A 23,469-nucleotide genomic window follows, 5' to 3' on the forward strand; every position below is an offset into this window, starting at 1 on the left:
TTTTAAAATATCATTATTTATTTGTTCTCCTACATTTAGTCCCATTACATTGTACTTTAAAGTTTTAAGCAGATTTAAGTTTTACACAGAGATATTTACTTTTTTTAAAAAAATGTGTGTTTATTTTTGAGAGAGAGAGAGAGAGAGAGCAAGAGAGAGAGGGAGACACAGAATCCAAAGCAGGCTCCAGGCTCCGAGCTGTCAGCACAGAGCCCGACACGGGGCTTGAACCCACGAACCGTGAGATCGTGACCTGAGCGGAAGCCGGACGCTCCACTGGCTGAGTCCCCCAGGCACCCCAAGACAGAGATATTTAGAAATATTTGTAGATCAATGCAGATTTAGGCAGGAGCTCTTACTTTTTTAATAGTGTAACTGAAAATAAAATAATAGTTTAAAAAAAGAAAACCAAAAGCTAAATACAAAGTGGAAAATACATCTTAAAACAGACCCATAGATGAAAAAGATCTCCCTTTTAAGGACTCGCCCGATATAGCTTGGCTCACCTTCAGCCTAGTGTCTGATGTCACTTCTCTGATTCTCTGTCCATAAGGTGGGGTCAATAATAAATTGTTTCATAAATAAATAAAGAATAAAGAATAATAAATAATGAATTCATTTTTATACAGCATCTCTTGACTAGCACTTAAATCCGATTTCTTAAACGTACCAGAACTCAGCAGTACGCTGAAAATAGAAGATCGTGTCTACTTATTTTTATAACGTAGCCTCAAAAGTAACACAGGTCTCAGTATATTATCTTGAGGTCTTCTTGGACAATGACCGTTAGCGGAAGAATGCCAGCCTGAACACTCTCATGGCCTAAACGATACCGGCTCGTCACGACTTACGAACTGTAGGTGTTCTATGGATTTCAGGTTGCTTTTAAACCTTTGTCAATAAACTCATGCTGGTTGGGATCTACTATGAATTGTAGTTTGGATGTTACTATACCACTCATACAACATACAGAGGGGGACTTTTGATGAGATTCATGGAAACTGTAATAATTAACACTAAGAGCCTTCGGTGTGTCCCGTGTCACCCTGCAGGCATTTTGTGTGCGCCCTGCATTTTGTGCATTTTTTACGACAAGAATAACACCGCAGGGCGCTGGTGCTTATCTTCCTTCTTGCCATACTGAGCTTCCTCCAGCAACACTATAGTGCACTTACTTTGGACTCCAGCAACCTACTCGCCAGCTTGGCAAGCTACGTAATTCTTTAAGGGCGAAGTCACTCTTGGTAATAGCACCATCAGGAATAAAGCTCTTACTGTCAGACCTCCGCTGACATTGTGGCTAATGACGCGCAGGGCACGTGGGGAACCTAGCTAGACAGTTCTGAGCGGCACTGGCCCCCTGATGGCCCCTACGAACACAAAACCAAACCAAAAGGAAACACAACTTGGGTCAAGAGAGCAGCGCCAGAACTTCAAGGTATAAAGGAACAGAATGCCAGAACATGAAGACGGCATTCATACACATAGGCTGTTCTGCAAATCACCACGCTCTGATTTTGAGAAGGAAGACGACAGAACTATGGAAGAATTCATTCCCCCATGGCACTGGTTCAACACCTCAGGCTTCTCTGCTGAAAAGCCTCCTTATGTAGCTCTACTGTACGAGTACAGTAGAAAAGAAAGCCGAAGACAAAACCCAGCAGGCACGATCGGGTTCTCCTCTCTCCTACAAAAGAAGAAACCCGATTGGTGGAGAGAAAAACTATCTCCACACTGGAAGACGGAGTAATGACAAAAATAAAGAGGCTTTGTCAAATACAACTCACTATTTTCATTAGTTAGCTTTGGCATTTCAGAGACGAAGGCTTTTCGTTACAACACATCGCAGATCATGTAAGAAACCAACTTCACCTGTATGAGTGGCACGGAGGACATAGACTGTTGGAATGTGTTCTGCAGCCAGGAAAACACTTTTGAGGGGCGGGGGGTAGGGCTAGGGGGCAGTTAAAGAGGAAGCAGCTAATGAGACAGACATTCCTAAAATTTAGAAAACTTGCTACTGAAATCAATTTTAGGTCTCCACATCGAGCGGGACACTTAGAGGCTTTACCGTCGGGGGTGAAGGGGTAGCAGAAAAAGGGAAGGTCAAATGACTCTTCCCCTCTCTATCATTTTAAGTTTGCAAACTCCGTGCTCTGCGTCTGTGGAGTTTTGTAGACGTCATCTGCCTGAGAAAAGATGTGTTATCTGAGTGGATACACACCAGGGGAGCTGGACACCCCAGCTTCACCCTGCCCTGCGTGGAAATAGCGGACAACAGCGTGGAGGCCTCAACAGGAGAGCAGAGGAGAGGCTCGCCTCCCAGAGCACGGCAAGGGTTTCACAAACCTCATCTCTGAAATACACGCACACACCACGATAATTCACCCTCCTCAGAAGAAAGCAGCTCCAAGAGGTGCGCTCTGATTTGACCCCAACAAAAAGGGAATCGCCCCGGATGGGGTCCATTAGTGACCAAGGGACACCCGCGGGAAACCGGGCGGGGTGACAAGGGAGCAGGACACAGGCCCTGCTGCGTACATAGGTCAGTACCTGCCAGACTCCCGCGCCCTCCAACCCGCCCTCGGGGAGTTTTGCCTCCGTTCTTCCGTCCCTCCACCCTGGACTGCCCACACCCATCCGTCCCAGACCAGCCCCGCCCGTGCGAACCCGGCACCACCCCTCGGAGCCCAGCCCCGCCCGTCGGAACCCAGCACCCTGCAAACCCAAATTGTCGGAACCCAGCCCCACCTGTTCGAACCTAGCACCCTCCGAACCCAGCCCCGCCCGTCAGAACCCAGAACCCTGCAAACCCAGCATCCCCGCAGTCCGGCACCCTCCAGCCCAGCACCGTCGGAACCCAGACCGACGCGTTCCAACCCAGCCGCGTCGGAACCCGGCACCCGGCAAACCAGCGCCATCGGAACCCAGCAGCGTCCGAACCCCGCCCCCCCGTCCGAGCCCCGCCCCGCCCCGCCCGCCCCTCGACCCCCGCCCCGGCCCCGGCCCCGGCCCCGCCCCGCCCCGGCGCGCAGGAGGTGAGGCGGCCCGGCGCGCGGCGGCCTGTCGGCGGCCGGCGCAGCAGCACCTAGCGGAGGCCGCCCGAGGTGCGGCGGCGCGGGCGCGCGGGGGCGGGCACGCGGGCGCGGGGGCGCGCACGGCGGGCGGGGCGGGGCGGGGCGCGCGGGCGGCGTGTGCGGGCGCTCGGGCGCACACCGGCCGGCGGGGCTGACGCGGGGCGGGCCGGCTGAGGCGGCCGAGGCGGCCGAGGAGCCCGGGAGCCCGAGGAGGCTGCGGAGCCCGCGGGGCGGCCGGGCGGAGGCGGCCGAGCGCGGGGCGGCCGGGCCCGCGGACCTGTGGGCGCGCGCGGTCCCACCCGGCCCGGCCCCGACCCCCGCGGCGGCGCGGGCCGAGGAGCGCGGCCGGGAGGATGTCGGCGGGCGGCCGCGACGAGGAGCGGCGGAAGCTGGCCGACATCATCCACCACTGGAACGCCAACCGGCTGGACCTGTTCGAGATCAGCCAGCCCACCGAGGTGAGCGTCCTTCCCCTCCCGGGGCCGCCCCTCCCCCTCCGCCGAGCCCCTCAGGCCGCCGCGCTCCCCGAGCCCCGGCGGCGCCCCCGCGGGGGGGCCCCCCCCCCGCCCGCCGCCGACCCCGCCCCCGGGCCCCACTCTGCGCCCCGGGGCCCGGGTGGTGGCGGGGGGCGGGGGGGGATCCCCGCGCGGGGCCGGGCGCGGGCTCGGCGTCGTCACCTGTGCCGCGGGGGGCGGGGGGTCGCGTGCCCCGCGGGGACCCGGGGGCGCGGTCGCGGGCCCGGCCGGGGGTTGGGGGCCGGGGGGCGGGGCCGGGGGCGGGGTCGGCGGGCAGAACGCGGGGGTCGCGGGCCGGGCTCTGGGGGTCGCGGTTGGGCGGGGGTCGCGGGCCGGGCGCGGGGGTCGCGGGCCGAGAGGCCCTGCGGCGGGAGGCGGGCGTGACTTCACCGCGTTTCCCCCTGACTGCGGCGCGGGGTCCGCGGCGCTCCGGGCTGTGGGTAACGCGGACCTTTGTCACTCGGGCGAGCATGTGACCGGCGGTGTTTTGCTCCAGTGGGTTTGCAAACTCGGGGGTTGCCAGCCGCGAGAGTAAAGTAAATATCAGGAAAGTTCTAATCGTGCGCATTTGCTGATAACGCGGCCCGGAATGGAACTCCCTTGGAAAGAAAGGTTTTCTCCCATTCGTCGCCGGCCTCCCAGGTTGAAGCCGGAGCGCCCCTCCCCCCGCCGGGCCGGGGCGGGCGTCCGCGGTGACCCGGCGGGGCGGGGGCGGGGCCGGGCAGGGTCGCTCGGCGGCTCCCGGGCCTCGCCGGGGGGCGCCCAGCCCTGGGCGTGCTCCGGGGAGGAGGAGGAAGTCACACTCGCTCCTGGCCTAGGACAATGGCAGTTGTTTATGGCCGAGCGGCTGCGAGGCTTTCCAGGGTTTTTGCGGGCTGGCTTCGAGGCCCGCTCTGCCGGGACCGGAGGGGTCGTGCGGGTTAGGGTGGAGGCGAACGCTTGCGGGCGAGTGCGGAGCCCGGGCGTAGTCGTGCGGTGCACCTTGCACCGGACGCCGGCACTCCCGGGGGACTGTTTCCCCAGCACCTAGTCTTGATCGGCTCCGACAGCCACTTCAGAGTCGGTGTCATTTGCCCCCACACCAGCCTTCAGGCACGCATCGAGTGGGCAGATGTGGACATTGTCGTGAGCATCCTCTCCTGCCGCCAGACTCCAGTTCGTCCGTTTGAGTAACGTTGACGTTTTCGTGTTCAACCTCTTGGTCTTGCCTGCGGGGGGAAGGATTTCTTCCGCCTCGCTGGGCAGAGCCATTCATCTCAGTACTTACTTGAATATTAATACGCATTGTTAGCTTCGGTTGCCAGTTTCAACGCTGACAAGTTACTCCTGATTCACAGCTCATCCTCTCCAACGATTTTCACTTAGGTCCTAGGAGGCAAACTGGTAACACGTACTCGTGTTCATTCGTAGACTTACCAGCACGTCTTCTGAAAGGCGACGGACGGGCAGTAATTTGACTTTTAGTACGATGTTGTCTTTGAGAACAATGGATTCATTTTTCTTCTCTCTGGTTAAAAAAAATTCGGATGTAAAGTATTTTCTTGGAACGTGGTTGTTTTGTTTTTCTGTATGAATGAATCTATTTATGATTGTGTTTTTTAGAGATTTCCCAAGTCTGGTTGAGAAAAGGAATAGTTTTTCAGTTTAGTAATAGATATTTCAGTTTACTGTTTGAGCTTTTGAATTGAGTTGGCATTTTAAAAAATCTAAACCGGAAACAGATTATAGTTAATTGGTTTCAAAAAATTCCATTTTTAAGCACTCACTCGAAACTTCTTCCCTATTCTCTTAGAGATGTTAGTAGTTACTATAACTGGCCTGTCATTTGGAGAGGTACTTTTTATTTTCCATGGTTACTCTGAGGGTGAAAAGTGCCTCTGTAAGTGTCTTGAAGCAAAGCAAATTTGAAGGACTATTTTGGATCACGGTCGTGAATTTCAGTTAGTTTTTTCTCCCCACTTATGCTTGATCTCTTTTTAGAAATGATTCTCCAGAATTATATGGGAAAGCTTTTCATAACAAAGTAGATTGGCTTTTAAAAATGTCTTTGTGTTATTTATATTAGTTTTTTCATTCTCTAGAACCTCGTTCATGCTTAATATTAAGTTTTTTGGGGAATCTTTGCATACTATTAAATTTATTCTGGCCTTGGAAGTTGACTTTCACATTTAACATGTTGTGTTTTTCATTATGACGCAGGTAAACCTTCATGTTAGTATTTCTCTAAACCAATATTTCAAGGCTCACGGGTTTACATTGCTGTATCTAAACTCATGTCTAGAAGTTTGTACCATCTGATGATGAATTGTTACTCTATTTGGCCATCACAAGTCATTTTCCTTAGTTTTCTACAAGAATGTAAGCATGATCTAGGCCTTTGTTATTTTCAATAAATGTTAGGCAGATTTACTCCAGAATTTGACTTTAACAATGCAGTTTAAGCCTCCTTATATTTAAATATTTGGATAATCTTTCCATGTATGGATAGGAGAGTATAGTTGTGGTTTATTTTCTTTTGTTTCCTTTTTGGGGAGGAGGGTACAGCGATCAGTATTTGTTATCAAATTGTATAACTGTGTTAATCATCTGTGACTGGTGATTTCAGGCAATCCTGATAATCACTGATAATTCTGTGGCTTCTGTGTTTAGTAAGATGATAAACTTGGTGTTTGGATTACATTACTTTTTAAGAAAATCTGAGTATGTTCTAAAATCAACCTGGTTGGGGGGCGCCTGGGTGGCGCAGTCGGTTAAGCGTCCGACTTCAGCCAGGTCACGATCTCGCGGTCCGTGAGTTCGAGCCCCGCGTCGGGCTCTGGGCTGATGGCTCGGAGCCTGGAGCCTGTTTCCGATTCTGTGTCTCCCTCTCTCTCTGCCCCTCCCCCGTTCATGCTCTGTCTCTCTCTCTGTCCCAAAAATAAATAAACGTTGAAAAAAAAAAAAAAAATTTTAAAATCAACCTGGTTGATAAGTTTACTTTTTTCTTTCAGATTCACATTTATGTGTAAAAGGAGAACTTCCACACAAAAAGCAGGTTCTATCTTACCGCGTATTTTTCAACCCCTTCCTCACTTGGCTCCTAGATTCTTTCGGAATTTTAAAACGAGAGTCGATCTAAACTTAACGTTGATATTTTATCACTAGGAGATTGGTGTTAAGTTGAATTACGGTCTTGATTCCTGTGGAAAACTATGGCTCCTAATAAAGTCTTAAAGCTTTTTAGTCCTGTTCTTTTCTTAATATTGAGGCTTGCTTTCTTTTCGCGATTTCTTACTATTTGTCATGGGAGAACACTTCTTGCCAATCTTCACTTCTGCCTTCGCGGGAGAGGGCTTCTCTGGTTCCCCAAAGGTCTCCCTCTGGTTTGTGGCGTTCTCTTGTTTAACTCATCCCAGTCTTGTCCTCATAGCCCTTGGTTTGTGTTTCTCTTCCTGATTTCACGAGAGCAAGAGCTTAGAAATTTACTCTTGTGGAAAAGCAACGGTGAATACGGCGTCCTTTCCGGACACACCTTTGCTCCTGACCAAACATGGGGCATATGCGCCTTAAAATACATCTGAAATGTATTTGTTAGGCTTTTAAAGATTTATCTTTTCACATGTTTCTCTTTTGCATAAAGGTTACACCTAAATGCAAAAACTCTTCTAGGCGGTGGACCATTTTACTTCGTGAGGTAGTTCTTAAAGTCAGTTTTTTAAAAATAATTTATTGAGCTCATTGTCTTCTTTTTGCCCCGATGGGAAAAAATAATCTAGAATTTGCACAGACACCCACATGTGCTTTGTTGAAGGTGAATGTGTTATATTTTAATATTCTGGTTAATCTGGAGAAGGAACGCGGTGATTCATGTTACCCAGAGGTGTGTGTAAAAAACAACTTCTGGTTTGTCAGCAGAGGTGGAGTAGGAAGTAGTGATAAGTTGCATAATTTATAGCTCCCTCTATGTTCCAGACTAGTACTTAGGTTGTAACTATGCTGCATCATACCCCTGAACTATATTTGAGACTGTTTTGAAAACAGCAGTTGGGCTGTTGAACATTGATACTTCAGAAGATCCCTTTTTTTGGTGACTAATACATAATGATACAGGCAGTGGCCAATGATGTGTTTGTAGTATTTATAGGCATCTCTGTCTTTTTTTTTTGACTTGGAACTCAGTGGTGGTTGTAACCTTTTTTTTTTTTTTTTAACCTTTATTTCGTGTAATAACTGGTTGAGTTTTACGTCCGTATGGGTGTGAGCCGGTCAGTCTGAGGTGAAACCCTTGTCTCACATTGTCTCACATCTTAAATTGAAACCGCATCGAGACCAGCTTCAATTTGCTCTCCTCTTGCCGATGAAAACTAATTTTAATTTCTGCAGTTTATAGACTTAATGGCAGGTAACCGTTGTAACTGGTCTTTTCTAGAACTGTCAAGTTTTGGTTGTGGTTAATAGCACAGCAGTGGAAGTGGCTCTGCTGTGTTCTTGAAAGAGTCAGAGTCACAGACGGTCAGGGTATGTACCAAGTTGGTGGGAAGCTGCAGAGGAGGCTTGGGGTTATGTCGTTAAGGATTTAATCAAGCAGTTGTGTGCAAAACGTTATTACTAGGCATTGGTTATTCTGTTTATAAACAGTTTTACCAGACTTGAGCTTAGGTATGAAGTCAGAAAATGCTAATAAGTAATCCTAGCAGTTATCGTGATGTACATCTGTTTTCCTTTATTGTAAATGAAATGGATATGAATACTACTCATGGTACATAAAGCTAAACCGATCTCTTGAATAACTGAAAATTATTTTCAGGTTAGGTAAATTCTGTTGATTTTTGTTCAAAAGTTTGCCGTTCCTGTTATTTTCCTGGCCGATTGTAGTTAGGATATGCTCATTCACCTTGAAGAAGCCTAGGAGAGAGCTGAGAAATTGACCTACACTTGAGTTAGATTCTAAGCAGTTCGGCCACATCTCCCAGACCCATCAGCCAGGTCGGGGTGCACCCCCCGCCTGTTAGCTGCCACTGAGGGCTGGCGGACCTGAGATGAGAATCCATCGGTGGGCTTCTGGCTAGGATCCCTGTATGTATGAGCTGATGGCAGGTGTGGGCATGTTGTCAAAGCTGGACTGTCTTTATGCACTACTGTGAATGAGCAGAAGCTTTTCTTAACATTTCCAGTCCTGCCTCGGGGCTGAATCGAGCAGGCCGCGGGCTAGTGAGGGGTTTCGTGAGGGCTTTCCTTTGCCCGTCTCGGTCATCTGGTCGAGGTTTGGTTCTAGCAACAATACAAATGTGAAACTTCACTCAGCATTTTGGCATATGTGATTGACCAAAATTGTGTTATAATTTAACTTAGAAAGTGAATGTACTTTTTAAGGTGAAATAGCCCACGTTGAAGATATTTTCCTGATAGTTGATTCCAGAACGTAAGGATAATTTGAAGTTTCATACTTGCAAGTTTACAGGTGTGTGTCATGAATGAAATTATTTAGAGGAACTGAAATTGAGTAGCTTACTGTGACTGGAAAGTAGCCAAGATTTCTGTACTTTTGTTCAAAAAAAAATTTGGTGTCAAAGAAAATTACATTGGTGGCCTACAGAAAATGATGTGAACTTCTGTTGCACTTGGTTGCATGGTCATGTTTTTACGTTCGTTTACACACAGCTGCTTTACTGTGGTGTGTGTGTGTGTGTGTGTGTGTGTGTGTGTGTGTGAGTGAGTGAGAGTGATGAAAATGCAGTTGCCATACGACATTATTAGTTTCAGGTATACAACATAGTGATACAGCATTCATACCCATTTACGGACATTAGGAGGAGATTCCACAATAAATCTGGCTACCATCTGTCACCGTTCAGAGTTGTTACATGTTATTAACTAAAGTCCCTACGTTGTACGTGATATCTCCAGGTCGTATTTATCTTGTAAATGGAAGTTTGTACCTTTCACTCTGCTTCCCTTTTTTGTCCTTCCTCCACCCCCTCTCCCCTCTGACAATTATTTTATGTATCTTTGAGTCTATTTCTATTTTTGTTGTCATTGGTGGTGTTAATGCTTTTCAGATTTCACATAAGTGGAGTCATGTGGTATTTGTCTTTCTCTGACTTACTTAGCATAATACTCTCTAGGTCTATCCATGTTGTTGTAAATGGCAAGATTTTTTTTTTTTTAATGGCCGAGTAATAATCCATGGTGTATGTATACCACATCTTTATTCAAATTCATACATTGATGACCACTGAAGTTGCTTCCGTATCTGGGCTATAGTAAATAAGACTACAGTGAACAGAGGGGTGCCTGTATCTTTTTGAATTAGTCTCTTGGTTTTCTTTGGATAAATACCCAGAAGTGGAGTTGCTGGGTTGTATGGTGGGTAGTTCTATTTAAAAATTTTTGAGGAACCTCCGTACTGTTTTCCACAGTGGCTGCACCACTTTGCATTCCCACCAACAGTGCACGAGGGGTCCCTCTTCTCCGCATCCTCACCAACAGCTGTTATTTCTTGTCTCTTGGGTAACAGCCACCCTAACAGGTGTGAAGTGTAGCTTCTTGGGGTTCTGGTTTGCATTTTCCTGATGAGGACTAATGTTGAGCATCTTTTCATGCACGTGTTGGCCTTCTGTATGTCTTCTTTTGAAAAATGTCCATTCACAATTTCTGCCCATTTTTTAAAAATGTTTATTTATTTATTTTGAGAGAGAGAGAGTGCGTGAGTGGGGAGGGGCAGAGAGGAGAGAGAAAATATCCTAATCAGGGTCGGCGCTGGCCGCTGTGCTGGCCACGCAGAGCCCGATATGGGGCTCGAACTCACAGACCCTGATCAGGATCATGACCTGAGCTGAAATCAAGAGTCGGACCCTTAACCGACTGAGCCACCCAGGTGCCCCCAGATAAAAAAAAATCTCTGCCTATTTTTTAATTGATTTTTTTTTTTCACTATTGCATTGTGTGAACTCTTCGTTTGGATATATGTGATATGTGGTTTGCAAGTATTTTCTCCCATTGTGTACATTACCCCCCCTTTTTTTTGATGGTTTCCTTTGCTTTGCCGAATCTTTTTAATTTGATGTAGTTTTATTCATTTATTTTTGCTTTTGTTGTCCTTGTCTGAAGAAACAAATCCAAAAAGATATTGCTCAGACCAGTGTCCAAGAATTTACTGCCTGAGTTTTCTTACAGGAGTTTTATAGTCTCCCATCTTATAGATAAGTTTTTATTGATCCATTTTGAGTTTATTTTTGTATATAGTAAAAGAAAGTGGTCCGGTTTCATTTTTTGGTATGTAGTTGTGCAGTTTTCCCAACACCATTTATTGAAGAGACTGTTTTTTCTGGGTTGTATAATTCTTTTTCCTTTGGTGAAGATTAATCGGCTGTATAAATGTGGGTTTATTTCTGAATTCTCTGTTCTGTTCCATTGATTTGTGTGTCTGTTTTTGTGCCAGTGCCATACTGTTTTGGCAGCTTCATAGGTGTAGTTTGAAACCAGGGAGCATGATACCTCCAGTCTCGTTCTTCCTTCTCAAGATTGCTTTGACTGTTTGGGGTCTTTGGTGGTTCCAGAGACATTTAAGAATTATTCTAGTTTTGTGAAAAATACCTTGAGTGTTTTGATAGGGATTGCATTGAATCTATAGATTGCTTTGGGTAGTATGGACGTTTTAACCATATTCTTCCCTCAGGTTGGGAACCCTTCCATTGGAAGAATATTCTTCCAACCAGTGGGCATGATCTATCTTTTCATTTGTGTTGTCTTTCGTTTCTTTCATCAGCGTCTGTAGTTATAAGTGTATAGGTCTTTCTCCTCATCGGCGTCTGTAGCTCTAAGTGTATAGGTCTTTCTCCTCCTTGCCTAAATTTATACCTAGGTATTTTATTATTTTTGGTGCAATTGTGCCTGGGATTGCTTTCTTAATCTCTCTTTTGAAGTCCATTAATGGTGCATAGAAATGGCAACAGTTGTTTCTATATTTGTGTCCTGCAACTTTACCAAATACATTTATTCCAATAGGATTCAAATAGTATGATGACTAAAAATGGAGAGAGTGCGCGTCCTCGTTTCGTTCCTGATCTTAGAAGAAAAACTTTTAGCTTTTCACAGTTAAGGATATTAGTTGTGGGTATGTTATATGTGGCCTTTATTATATTGAAGTACGTTTCCTCCATGCTGGGAGTTGCTTTTTTTTTTTTTTTTTTTTTTTTTTTTTTTTAATTTTTTTTTTCAACGTTTATTTATTTTTGGGACAGAGAGAGACAGAGCATGAACGGGGGAGGGGCAGAGAGAGAGGGAGACACAGAATCGGAAACAGGCTCCAGGCTCTGAGCCATCAGGCCAGAGCCCGACGCGGGGCTCGAACTCGCGGACCGCTAGATCGTGACCTGGCTGAAGTCGGACGCTTAACCGACTGCGCCACCCAGGCGCCCCTGGGAGTTGCTTTTTAAATGTTGTCGTGGCATTATCGTTAAGAGAGAACCATATGGAACATACGTGGATAATAATTCTGCCAGGGCAAGAGGAGTAAACTGGAGTTGTCTGCGTTAACTCTAGGTGTGAACGAGATGAATTTGCTTAAACTTTTTTCATTTTCTGACGTTTCAGACTTCCTTAAGTTTATTATTGCTGCTAGTGCCCAGTTGACCTAGGCAGAATGGACAAGACCATTTTTATAGAATATCAGATATTTTCTTTGTGTTTTCTAATTTTTTTAAATATTTATTCATTTTTGAGAGACAGAGACAGAGCGTGAGTGGGGGAGGGGCAGAGAGCGAGAGGGAGACACCGAATCCGCAGCAGGCTCCAGGCTCCAAGCTGTCGGCACAGAGCCCGACGCAGGACTCGAACTCCCGGGCCACGAGATCACGACCTGAGCTGCAGTCGGATGCTCCACGCCTGAGCCACCCAGGCGCCCCTTTCTTTGTGTTTTTGAAGCCATCCTCCATTTTGGGAGCCAGAAGCACACCGCCAGGGGGCAGAGCGCTGCTGAGTGTAGCTTCTCACCATCCGTGGTGACAAGGGCATGACGGGTAGAAGTCTTGTCTTGCTTTCTAAAATTTCATCTGAGAGTCTTACTGTTTATGTAGTAAAAGACGGTTTGACTCCTAAAATGAAGACCCATGAAAAAATGCTCATTCGTTAGTCTTGTTTGGGTGTTTATTGGTTCGGAGCAGCCCAGCTAGCTTGTTATGTTCAGAATTGTAGCTTATTGTTCTCCGTTGCTTGATTCCGTACGTGTTTTGCTAATAGAAGATTAGATTTTTGCTTTTTCCAAATGTAAACTGTTGTTCCTTGTAAGTACTTTCTCTGTACTCTTGTTTGCTATGAGTGGTACTTTCCATGGTGACCTACTTATTATTCTTTTCATTTCCTGATTTTTATGAGAGAACCAATAAAATTTGACTTATAATTTCTTTTTGTGCCCTGTTATCAGTCACGGTTTTGGTGCTGAGACTTCAGATTGTCCATTTTTCCCGTTGCTTTGAATCTGGTTCCATATGTTGAGAAAATGAGGTGGGAGCAAAAATGCAAATACTGTCGGTTACAGTCAAATATTTAAAAACCATTGTATTCTTAAACCGTGTGACTTCTGTGTACGTGTTTGGTATAAAGCCTGTGCATGGGGAAGATGTCTTTCAAACATGTTATTTTTATGTATTATCTGATGACTTTCTGAGTGCAGCCGACTTCTAGACCGTGATTTTACGTGAGCTTTCTAATGAGCTTTTAGGCTACATTACATTTTCACTTTAATGAATTTTTGTATTGGCAAAAACTTGGGGTGACTTTTGGGGTGACTGTTTTTAAGAGACATGGGTGATAAGAGAATCAGTTATATGAAGGTTTTTGGTTTCAGCCTAAGTATTTCAATTTCTGCTGCTAATTCTTCTTTGCAAGATCCTTTGAAAATATTTTTTATGTTCTATTACATTAGAGTTTGTCTGTCTTGTTCTTTGAATGCATCTTTTACCCACGCATGGTTTTGTTGTCGCGCATTGACCGTTTAGGAAATACTGGTTCGCTGACTTGGGTGGATTTTCTGAGTGTTGACACATTTCTTTAAACAGTATCAAAATATCACATTTGTTAATACTACTGTGGATCAGAAAAATGTCAACTTCCTACCAAAGCTCAGATTTTATAGTTGGCAGCCCTTGAAGGGCCAGGCCTGCTCGTCCACGTGTGAGGAAGTGCTTGCCAGACGCGCAGGCCCCTGTAGATGCGGCTCGTCGGTCACCGTTGGCACGTGAAAGCGCGAGCCCGTGGAAAAATGGGCTCGGTCTGCTCACGACTTGGGCAGGTCACAGGTGCTCTTTCTTGAGAGCTCCATGACACTTGGGGTGTGGCCCACGGAGAGTTTTTCCTGGCGTGGGGCACAGGTTATTGAACCAACGTGTGCTCGGGAGTCAGATGTTCATAAAATTAGTCATTTTTTTCTGTTTTATCAAAGACACTCGTCAGTGAAACCGCACCCCCGTTTTTGAAGTGTGAATTCATAGCCATGACAAATTCATTGACTTAGTACAGTTCGATGCTGCTGCCTTGATTTGTGCTAAGGGGCCATCAGTCTGACCCGTCGTTGCTTTGAGCATTAGCACAGGTGCCGACACAGTGACAGCGGCTGATGCTAAATACGGGATTCACGTGAACACGTTTTGACTCTGTGGTTGACTGGAAGGGATCTGAGGGAAGCCCGGGGACTCCTAGACTGTGGTTTGTGAGCTCTGCCCTACAATACTTAGTCTTAGGGATTTTGGTTTGTATTTGAATTTTGGATTGTATTTGAAGGTAGATGTTAAAGCCTTCACGGTAAACATTCATGGTATTTTCCAACTATGGCTCTAAAATTAACATACGTCTCATTTAAAATGTGAATGTCGCTCAGTATGATGGAAGGGTGGATTTCCACATGTATTTTTTTTTGCAGTTCTTATATATCTGATTGTTTTCTATGTGAGTACCTATTTTAATTTTTACTTGTCAGTAATAAGATGCCAGAATTTACGTTTTTGTTATTGAAAATACCATCCCATGACTGAGCTACAGGCCACTCCCACCCACAGGTCAGTTCCCGGTTCAGAGAACAGCGCGGGCTAACGTATTCCAAGTTTTAGGGTGGGCGGATGGGTTGCTCAGTGTGGGCTTCTGTCTTCTGGCGCTCGTGTGTCCTTTCTTCCTCTCCTTCCCACATTCGAAGTCTGAATCATGCCAACCATTGACTCGGTAAGGATGTTTCTTTACTACTGTTTTCCCTTAGTTTTAGTGTATTTCCTGAGATACAGATAAGCTTACAAGCACAGAGAGATAGTAATCATATTCTAAAACCTGCCACGCACAATACGGAATTTTCAGACTTTCAAGTAATATGTAAGTGTATGACTTTTAAAAAATGCGTGTGGTAAAAACAATATTAGAATATTGAATTTATGTTTAAGATTACCAACACTGAAGATTAATTTATTTTTTATTTTTTAATTTTTTTTTTTTTTTTTCAACGTTTATTTATTTTTGGGACAGAGAGAGACAGAGCATGAACGGGGGAGGGGCAGAGAGAGAGGGAGACACAGAATCGGAAACAGGCTCCAGGCTCTGAGCCATCAGCCCAGAGCCTGACGCGGGGCTCGAACTCACGGACCGCGAGATCATGACCTGGCTGAAGTCGGACGCTTAACCGACTGCGCCACCCAGGCGCCCCAAGATTAATTTATTTACTGGGTGGCAACTCGTTTTGCAACAGATATATCGTGTTATTAACTTACTGCTAGGTGTAAATTCATTTTGATTTTTTGGTGACCATTTCCTTTTTATAAAAAGCATGACTAAATTATTTTGATTATAATTATTTTTGACCACTTAATGAAATGTATTTATTAGTATACATATTGTTTTAATTTATCAGGGTAATAAAATACAGATAAGAAATCCTATTTGCTGAATAAGTGAATTTGTGAATAATTCCTTTGTCGATCAACTAAGCTTCTGCTTATTCAAGATGTGGAGCTTGCCAGGGGTACCATGGACAGTGTTTTTACAGTTAACGTTTAGGACCTCAACTATTTAAAAATGTGTTTTTAATTCAAGTTTGGCAAAGGTGGCCTTGTTGAGTTCTTGGTATAGTTAATGTGTTTTTGTACTAAATTTGCTGATTTCAGTTTTTAAAAATTATTTTCTTATTACCTTCAGAAAATTGTTATCTTGGGAATATCAAGGACGGTAAAATTAAGACCAGCCAATCTGGGAAAGCGTTAGAAAACATTTGTGATGTTTTTTTGTGGTTTATTTTTGAAATATATTCTTGAAAACATAGTTTTAGAAGTAGTTTATGCATTTACTTCACTGTAGTAAGATTATATGTTTAAAAATACTTGGTTTTTTTATGAGAGTGGTATGCGTGTTTTAGAATATTTGGAAAATGCTTGAAGTGTGCGTGTATGTTTGTTTATCTGTGTTTATTAATTATTTGCATTTCTATTACTGAATCATATTTCTTAACCAGCCATTTGGCTGTCAGGAATACAGTTTTTGAAAGCTACCTAGGTTATTCTGATAACTGTTAATACTTAACATTTTGTAGGGGTGACTGGGGCGCTCGATTGGTTAAGCATCCAACTCTTGCTGTCTGCTCAGGTCATGATCTCACGGTTCATGGGATCGAGCCCCATGTCAGACTCTGCACTGATGGCAGAGCCTGTTTGGGATTCTCTCTCTCTCTCTCTCTCTCTCTCTCTCTTTCTCTCTCTCTCTCAAAATGCTTAGTGGATCTACAGAGGAATTGGTTACAAATTCAGTTGTTCAGCAAATAAGACTTCTTGTGTATTTTATTAAAAAAATATGTTTACTAATAAATGCTTTGCATGTATTATCTTCAGTTCTTAGAGCAATCCTGTGAGGTAGGTGCTTTTCCTGTTCTTGTTTTTGGATGAAGAGACCAAGGCACAGGGAGATGAGATCACTTGCTCAAGGGTATGCAGCTAGGGAGCCGAGGAGCAGTGCTTTGAACCCTGGTATTTTGGCTCGAACCCTCTCCTAAGTACTGTGTTTGTAGAAATCAAAAATTTAACACTACTGCAGTGAAAGCAGTGTTTGGGAGTTTTATAGGAAAATAATTTATAAATAGGATAATTGAGGGGCGCCTGGCTGGCTCATTCGGAAGAGCTTGTGGCTCTTGATCTTGGGGTTGTGCGTTTGAGCCCCACATTGAGTGTAGAGATCACCTAAAAATCAAATATTAAAGAAAATAATAAAAATAGGATAAATCAGAGTTTGGTTTTTCGGAAAAAATCACAAGTGTGGTATAAGGAACCCCTTTCTCTTTTATTTGTTGTATGTTATGTGCATTTATATATATGTTTTTATATATCGTATACTTGAGCGTATTGACTTTCTAAAGCTCTGTCACTTTGTCTTCGAGACGGTAGCCCGCGTGGCGCAAGACGTGTTTGACTTGGAGAGGAACCTTGGATCTTGCCAGGCAACCAGCAATCTGAGTGTGAGTGAAGGGTGTGAGGGAATTTTGATGGCTTCACCGACGGCTCTCCTAAGCCGGAGAGAAATAAAGGCAAGGCCTCCCCAAGGTTCTGGCACTGCTGTGTTCAGACCCCTTTCTGACCGCATGGCTGTGATTTTGAGTTTGCACTTCGTCCCTTCCTCTCTCGATGCGCTTTCCTCTCGGTGCCGTGCTCCTCGGGTTTGCCTTGGTGTTGCCTCAGCCCTTTCCTGGTCGGGCTTCAGGGTAAAGCCACAGAGGAACCTTGTTTGTGGTCGTCACTGTTGGGGCTCAGTGAATCTAATTTCATAAAGTTTTGTTTACGTATTAACTAGTAGTTTTCCCCCAGGTAATGTTTGAATTTCAGTGGTTTTCTAGGGATCATTCCTTGATGGTTCTAACCATCCTAACTAACACCTACTGAGCAAGTATTTGCCATTCTCGTACCAGAAGGGAGAGTTTCAGATACAGTAGCAGGTGTAGTAGGGACGATGCAGCGGACCTTCGTACACGCACAGATTCACTTCTCTGGTTACGAGCCTGTGTTTTCTCACATGGAGGACGTTCGGATGGAAAGTGAAGTATGCTTTTATGACTCAAGGATTCTGAATAACTGATTGTAAGTTATATAATTTACGTACATACATTATACATGTATGTATAATTGACACATGTTAGCATGTAATTTTGTAACAGCAAACTAGGCGTTGTCTGTAGACAAGTGTTGTAGGAGGATTAGACACTTGCCCCTTCAGGTTTTCCCTGTCTTGTGTTCCAGCATAAATGTAATTTAACTGAACAAAGTTATTATTTTTATAACCAAGTGGCAACTAAACCACCAAATGCCACTTGTTTTGGTTTGCACAACTTCTGAACAGGTTTCACGTGCTTCAGAGGTGTTTTTCACATGCTTCAGAGGTGTTTACATTTTATTTTATTTTTTGAAGTTTATTTAGTTATTTTGAGAGGGAGAGAAAGGGCACCTGTGTGGCGTGTGCAGGGGAGGGGCAGAGGGGGCGGGAGAGAAGAATCCCAAGCAGGCTCTGTGTTGTCAGTGCAGAGCCTGACGGGGGCTTGAATCTGTGAACCGTGAGATCATGACCTGCGCCACAATCAAGAGTAGGACACTTAATTGACTGAGCCACCCAAGGCGCCCCAGGAATGTTTACATTTTATTAGTGTAATCACATTTTTAGACATTTTATCTTTAGTACATAATTATAAGTGCATGTAATTGCTATCACTAGCTTGATTGCTGAGAACCATTGCAGATTTTACATTAAATAGTAACAAAATTGTTTGCTTCTATGAACTTCTGACTGAGCAAAAATTTTGGAAATAGTTATACACTATTGACCTGTCAATACCTTTTTCATGCCAAATCACATGAAAAATTGCTTTTGTGGTGTGTTTTTGGTTTTTGACTTTGCTTTTTTTTTAAGTTTTATTAAAGTTTTATTAAGTTTTATTAAAAATTAAGTTTTCATAAAATTTATTAAAATTTATGAAAATACCTTTTTCATGCCAAATGACATGAAAAATTGCTTTTGTGGTGTGTTTTTGGTTTTTGACTTTGCTTTTTTTTTTAAGTTTTATTTTTTAGGGAGAGAGCGTGCTAGCGGGGGAGGAGGGCAGAGGAAGGAAGGGAGGGAGGAAGGGAGAGAGAGAGGGAGGGAGGGAGGGACGGATGGAGGGAGAGAGTCCTAAGCTGAGGAGTCCGACGCTGGGCTTGATCCCACAACCCTGGGATCATGACCTGAACCAAAATCAAGAGTCTGAGGCCTAACCAACCAACTGAGCCACCCAGGTGCCTCTGTTTTCATTTGTCTTTTTAGTGTGGCTTAGCCTTGTGATGGACATTTAGACATTTCTTTTGGATTTATCTTAGGCTAATACAGCACTTACTCAGATCAATAGTTATTGAGGGCCTGCTGGCTTTTGGCCTGGGCAGAGACTGGACCTACAGACGTGAGATGATGAAGTGGTCTGAGGTCTAAGGAGTTGTGGTGCCGTAGCAGAGCCAACAGTCTGGCCCCGAGATTGAATCCTGGCTTTTCCACTCAGTAAATGTGTGCCTCTCTGTCTCTATGTCCAAGGTCACTCATGTAGGCGTTACCTTCTGTGGGCCAGTCACTGTGAGTGCTGAGCACGTAGAACTTCGTGGACGCACGGTTCTTTTCTCAGATAGCTCCTGTTCTAGTATGGAAGATGGATTGAAAACAAAAATGGCAGTAACATGGTAGGTGCTCTGTTTGGATGGTGGGGACCAAGGACATCTTCATAGACTGTCGAGATGAGCCTTTAGATGATAAAGACTTTCCTGGAATTTTCCATGTGGGTAAGGGGGAGAGCATTCCTGGCGGAGAGCATTATTCATTCAGCAAATATGTATCATCTGGTACCTGTTGTAAGTGCAAGAGGCATACTTGTCAGGAGAACCTTTTCTGCAGGGGCGAGGAGAGTGCACAACTAAACAGAGTGTAACAAGCTCTGGTCTGTAAGGCCAGAGTAACTGCTTTCCTAGATTCCTCATCAGCAAAGTTTAACTGAACCCATTTTAGGAAATGCTTATTCTGAATTCGGAAGAATTTGTAGGAAATAGACGGAGAAAGAAGGTAGCACACTTATTTTAAAATAATTCAGTCTGAGAAAACTACTCATTCTGGTTGAATTCGCATGCATGCCTGTGTGCGTCTGAGCACACCTGTGACCTGCAGATCGCCTTGTTCCTCCGCACTCACTGCTCTGTCCTGAAGGAGGCTTCCAGGTCATGCTTGTGTTCTCGGCCTCGGCTTGACCACGCGGCTGGCTTTGGCTAGTGACACAAGCCACTCTGAGCCCACGCTTTAAGTCCCACGTCCCAGGCTGGGGCTAATTCTTTGAACTTCGGTACTGGAATGAAGACTACTGCAACAGCCCCAGCTACCCACACACTGATATGTTATGACGAAGAAGTGACACTTTGTTGTTGTAAGCCGCTGAGATGGCGTGTTCGTTTGTTTTCCTGGCGTAACGTGGTGACTGAACTATTGTGCGTGTTTGTGTGTGTGTGTCCTTGTGTGTCTGGAGGCCACTTTCTTACATGCCTTGTTAGCCAAGTTAGGAATGTTCCCCATGAAACAGTATGATGAAGTCTGCCGTGCGGCAAGACCTCCCTGGTAGCAGACTGTGGAGTGTAGGGAGGGCGGGCTTGGAGGCAGGAGACCTGCAGGTTATCTGGCCCTTGTTTTTTGCGAGATAGAGCCCGAACTAAGGCTGCACAGCTCACATGGAAGGAGGGAATGAGAGTGCAGGGAGAAATGCCGGGATTTGGAGGGTGATGAGGAGATTGAGCGAAAAGAAAGTCCAGGCTAATCCCAGGTCCGAATTTGGCTACCTACACGGATGGCAGTACCCTTAACCAGAATTAAAAAAAAAAAAAAAAAAAAAAAAATTACATGTGGTAGATTAGATCTGGGCGGGAAGGAAGAAGTTGTCTTTGAGAGCGTTTGAATTTGAGGTACTTGTGAATTTCCGGGTAGGAGTTTCCTGCCTGGACCCCTAAAGAGCTGTGGCCGCAGGGGCTGAGGGCAACGGTGGTGGTGGGTGGGATGGAGGGAGCCACGGCAGAGATGACGCTGTTGAAGATGGTTGTGTTCAATGGAGAGCGGCGGTGGCGGAGGGAGGTGGTGAGGCGCAGGAAGAGTGTTCCTGGAAGGCTGCTACCCCAGAGAAGTGTGGCCCCCGGAGGGGGAGAAGGGCCCCAGAGAGAGCACGACCTGCTGAGCCTTCTCCTCCGCGATCTGACGCCTCCCTCCCGGCTCAGTCCAGCCCTGCCATTCTGGGTTTGCAGCCTGAATGCCCTACTGAACTGCTTTTCTTGAGATAGCCCTGATTTCCTAATTGCCAGAATCCGTTGGCCATTGTAGGGCCACAAAAAGGCTTCGTCGTCTTCTTTGTGATGGTGTTAGTCTATTTCTGTTCTTTTCTGATCTCCCTCGGTTGACTCCGTTTTGCTCATGTCTCTTGGCAGTGTAAGTATTTTAATATTGGAGCCCGTCCTCTACTTTTAACGTTTTCAAGTCAAAAAGGCCCGTATTTAAGTATGGCACCATTTTGAGACCAAGGGGGCAAAGTGATACTGACTAGCTACGTGTTACCGACTTCGAGCTGTGCACACTCATTTCCACACTAAACACTTTGGCTGGTGTTCCTGGGTCACAGGATCCTCTGCAAGAGGGAATTAATGGAGGGCTGATTTCCTGGTAGCTGCTTCCCACGCGTTCTCTTTTCCTTTCCCTTTTCCGGGAGGGGATTGTACATGCTCGGTTTCCTCTCACTGTGTTGATGTGTGATGGCTGTCATCACAGGATCTGAAGTGTGGGTTTTCTAGACCAGGCAGTCAAGGGGGTGGCTTGCCTGTGCCAAAGTCTAGCGTTGCTTTCGAGTTTTAGGCTGGCAGTCAGTGAAAATTCCTCAGGAAGTGCTGACTCAGGCTGGTTTTCAGTCCTCCGCTTTGGTCATCTTTGGGAATGTTTTCACACACACGAACATTGCACATCTACCATTATCTATAAATAAAAGTCTAAAAAACAAAGTAAAAACTGTGTTTGATTTGGCTGGCCAATCTTAGGAACTGGGGAAATGGAATAGATAATGAATAGCAGCACAGGAGCAGAAAGGGAAATCAACAGAATTCTGGGGAATCCAGCAGCAGTCAGTGCACTTGGGAAGCTGGCTTGGAGCTCAGATTTGCCCAACAGCTCCAGCGTTCTCTCAGACACGTCTGTAAGAAGATATCAGCCCCCCTCATCATAACCTTTTGATTGATCTTTTTGCTTCCAGTCCATTCTGTGCTCAGATGTCCAAATAGTTTTCCCCAAACCCCTGCACCTCTGGGATTCCAGGTTGCCGAAGTGGTGTTGTAGCAGTTTCTGACCTCTCCTCCCTACTGATCTGGGAAGACGCACTTGCTATGGGGCAATCTACATAAAGCCAAGGACGTGATGAATTTACGCTAGGAATTCAGTAATGAGTGTGAAAGAGCCATTTTACTCCCAAGGTTGAAGAATGAGTTATTAACACCAGAGAACGTTGTCAAGCACTTGGGCTCTTGGGAAACAGTGAGGGATAGATGTGTACTCCGCTGTCAGCTTACATTGTCTAACTTTAAGCACGAACGTGAAATTCTAGAACATGTTCATTGCTCTTTATCCTAAGGGTCTTCCACCTGAGGTGGACTTCACCAGACCCCCTCCTGGCCAGGTCACCACTGGCCTTCATGCTGCTAAGCCGAGTCATGGTTGCATAAGCCGCTGTGACACTGACACATCGTCCGTGAGCTCTTTCCTTCGCTTGGCCCCCAGGTCTGGCCTGCTTTGCTTTGCTGAGTGATGGAGACGCCAGGGTTTGACCCAGGTGCCTCCTCTCTTCTCCACACTTAGCTTGCTCGGTGAAATTTTCCCTTCTCAGGATTTTGAGTGCTGAATGGCCCACGCTCATATCCCTAGGGTTAGGCATCGCCCTGAACTTAACCATGCCCAAAACGGAACTCGGATTTCCTGCTGGCCCACTCACATCTGCTCTTAGAGCCTTCCCCAGCTTTGTAAGCATCCAGCAAGTCCATTTATCTGTTGTTATGCCCACGACCTGGCAGTCATTCTTGATTCCTTTCTTTCTCTCAGACCTCATATTGAATGTGTCCGCAGATTCTGGCAGCTCTCCTTTCAGAACGGTTTCATAACCTAGCCGCTTCTTGAAGCCTCTGCTTGTCGCTGCTGGCCCAGCCCCAAGCTGTCCTCCTCTCTCTAGACTCTTCCAGTGTCCTTTTACCTGCCTGCTCTTTCTTCTTCTTCTTTTCCGTATCTGCCTTTGCCCTCTTGCAGTCTGTTTTCCTATACGGAGATACACTTCTAAAACCTTAAGTAACGTAATTCTTCTGCTCAGACTCTCAAATGGCTTTTGCATTACTCGAAGTGTACCTTGACCAACAAAGCCCAGTATGATGCCGTTTCCCCCTTCGCATTCTGCCCTAGCCATCGTGGTCTTGTTATTTCTTAGACATGCCAGCTGGGCTGCTGTCTTGGGGGGTCTGTGCTTGTTCCCTCTCCCCGGAGTGCTCTTTGCCTAGGGTCAGGGCTTGATCGAGTGTCCCCTCTTCGTTACATCCCCCAGGGGCTTGGGGTCCCTGTGCCCTGCGTGGTTCTTATGTGCCACCTTCTGGCATTACCGTGTGTGCGCTCCCGCTGGATTCTGACTTCCTGACGACAGGGACTACTTTAGTTTGTCCTCATTCTTTCCCCCTTGCCTGGAATTCAGAAGAGGAGAAGGGGTTGATGATGATAACGATAATTTAACTGGAAATAAGAATGTTCTATCTCATAGGCTCGATTTCTTCTGAGTCTTCAAGTTTTCATTTCTTTTAAAAAAATTTACTCTAAGT

At 45.7% G+C, this 23,469-nt stretch overlaps 1 protein-coding gene across 1 annotated transcript in view; it reads left to right on the forward strand.

Annotated features, from left to right (window-relative positions):
* The first annotated feature begins 3,200 nt into the window (after positions 1 to 3,200).
* AFDN (afadin, adherens junction formation factor) overlaps positions 3,201 to 23,469 on the forward strand; it is a 142,530-nt gene continuing 122,261 nt past the window's right edge. The window contains 1 exon segment of the mRNA XM_086708319.1: positions 3,201 to 3,535. Coding sequence (XP_086564445.1) covers positions 3,431 to 3,535 — 105 coding nt within the window. The 5' untranslated portion in view covers positions 3,201 to 3,430.

The sequence above is a fragment of the Puma concolor genome, chromosome B2 (genome assembly GCF_028749965.1).
Source record: "Puma concolor isolate L17-30 chromosome B2, mPumCon1.1.hap2, whole genome shotgun sequence".
NCBI classification, from domain to species: Eukaryota; Metazoa; Chordata; class Mammalia; order Carnivora; family Felidae; genus Puma; species Puma concolor.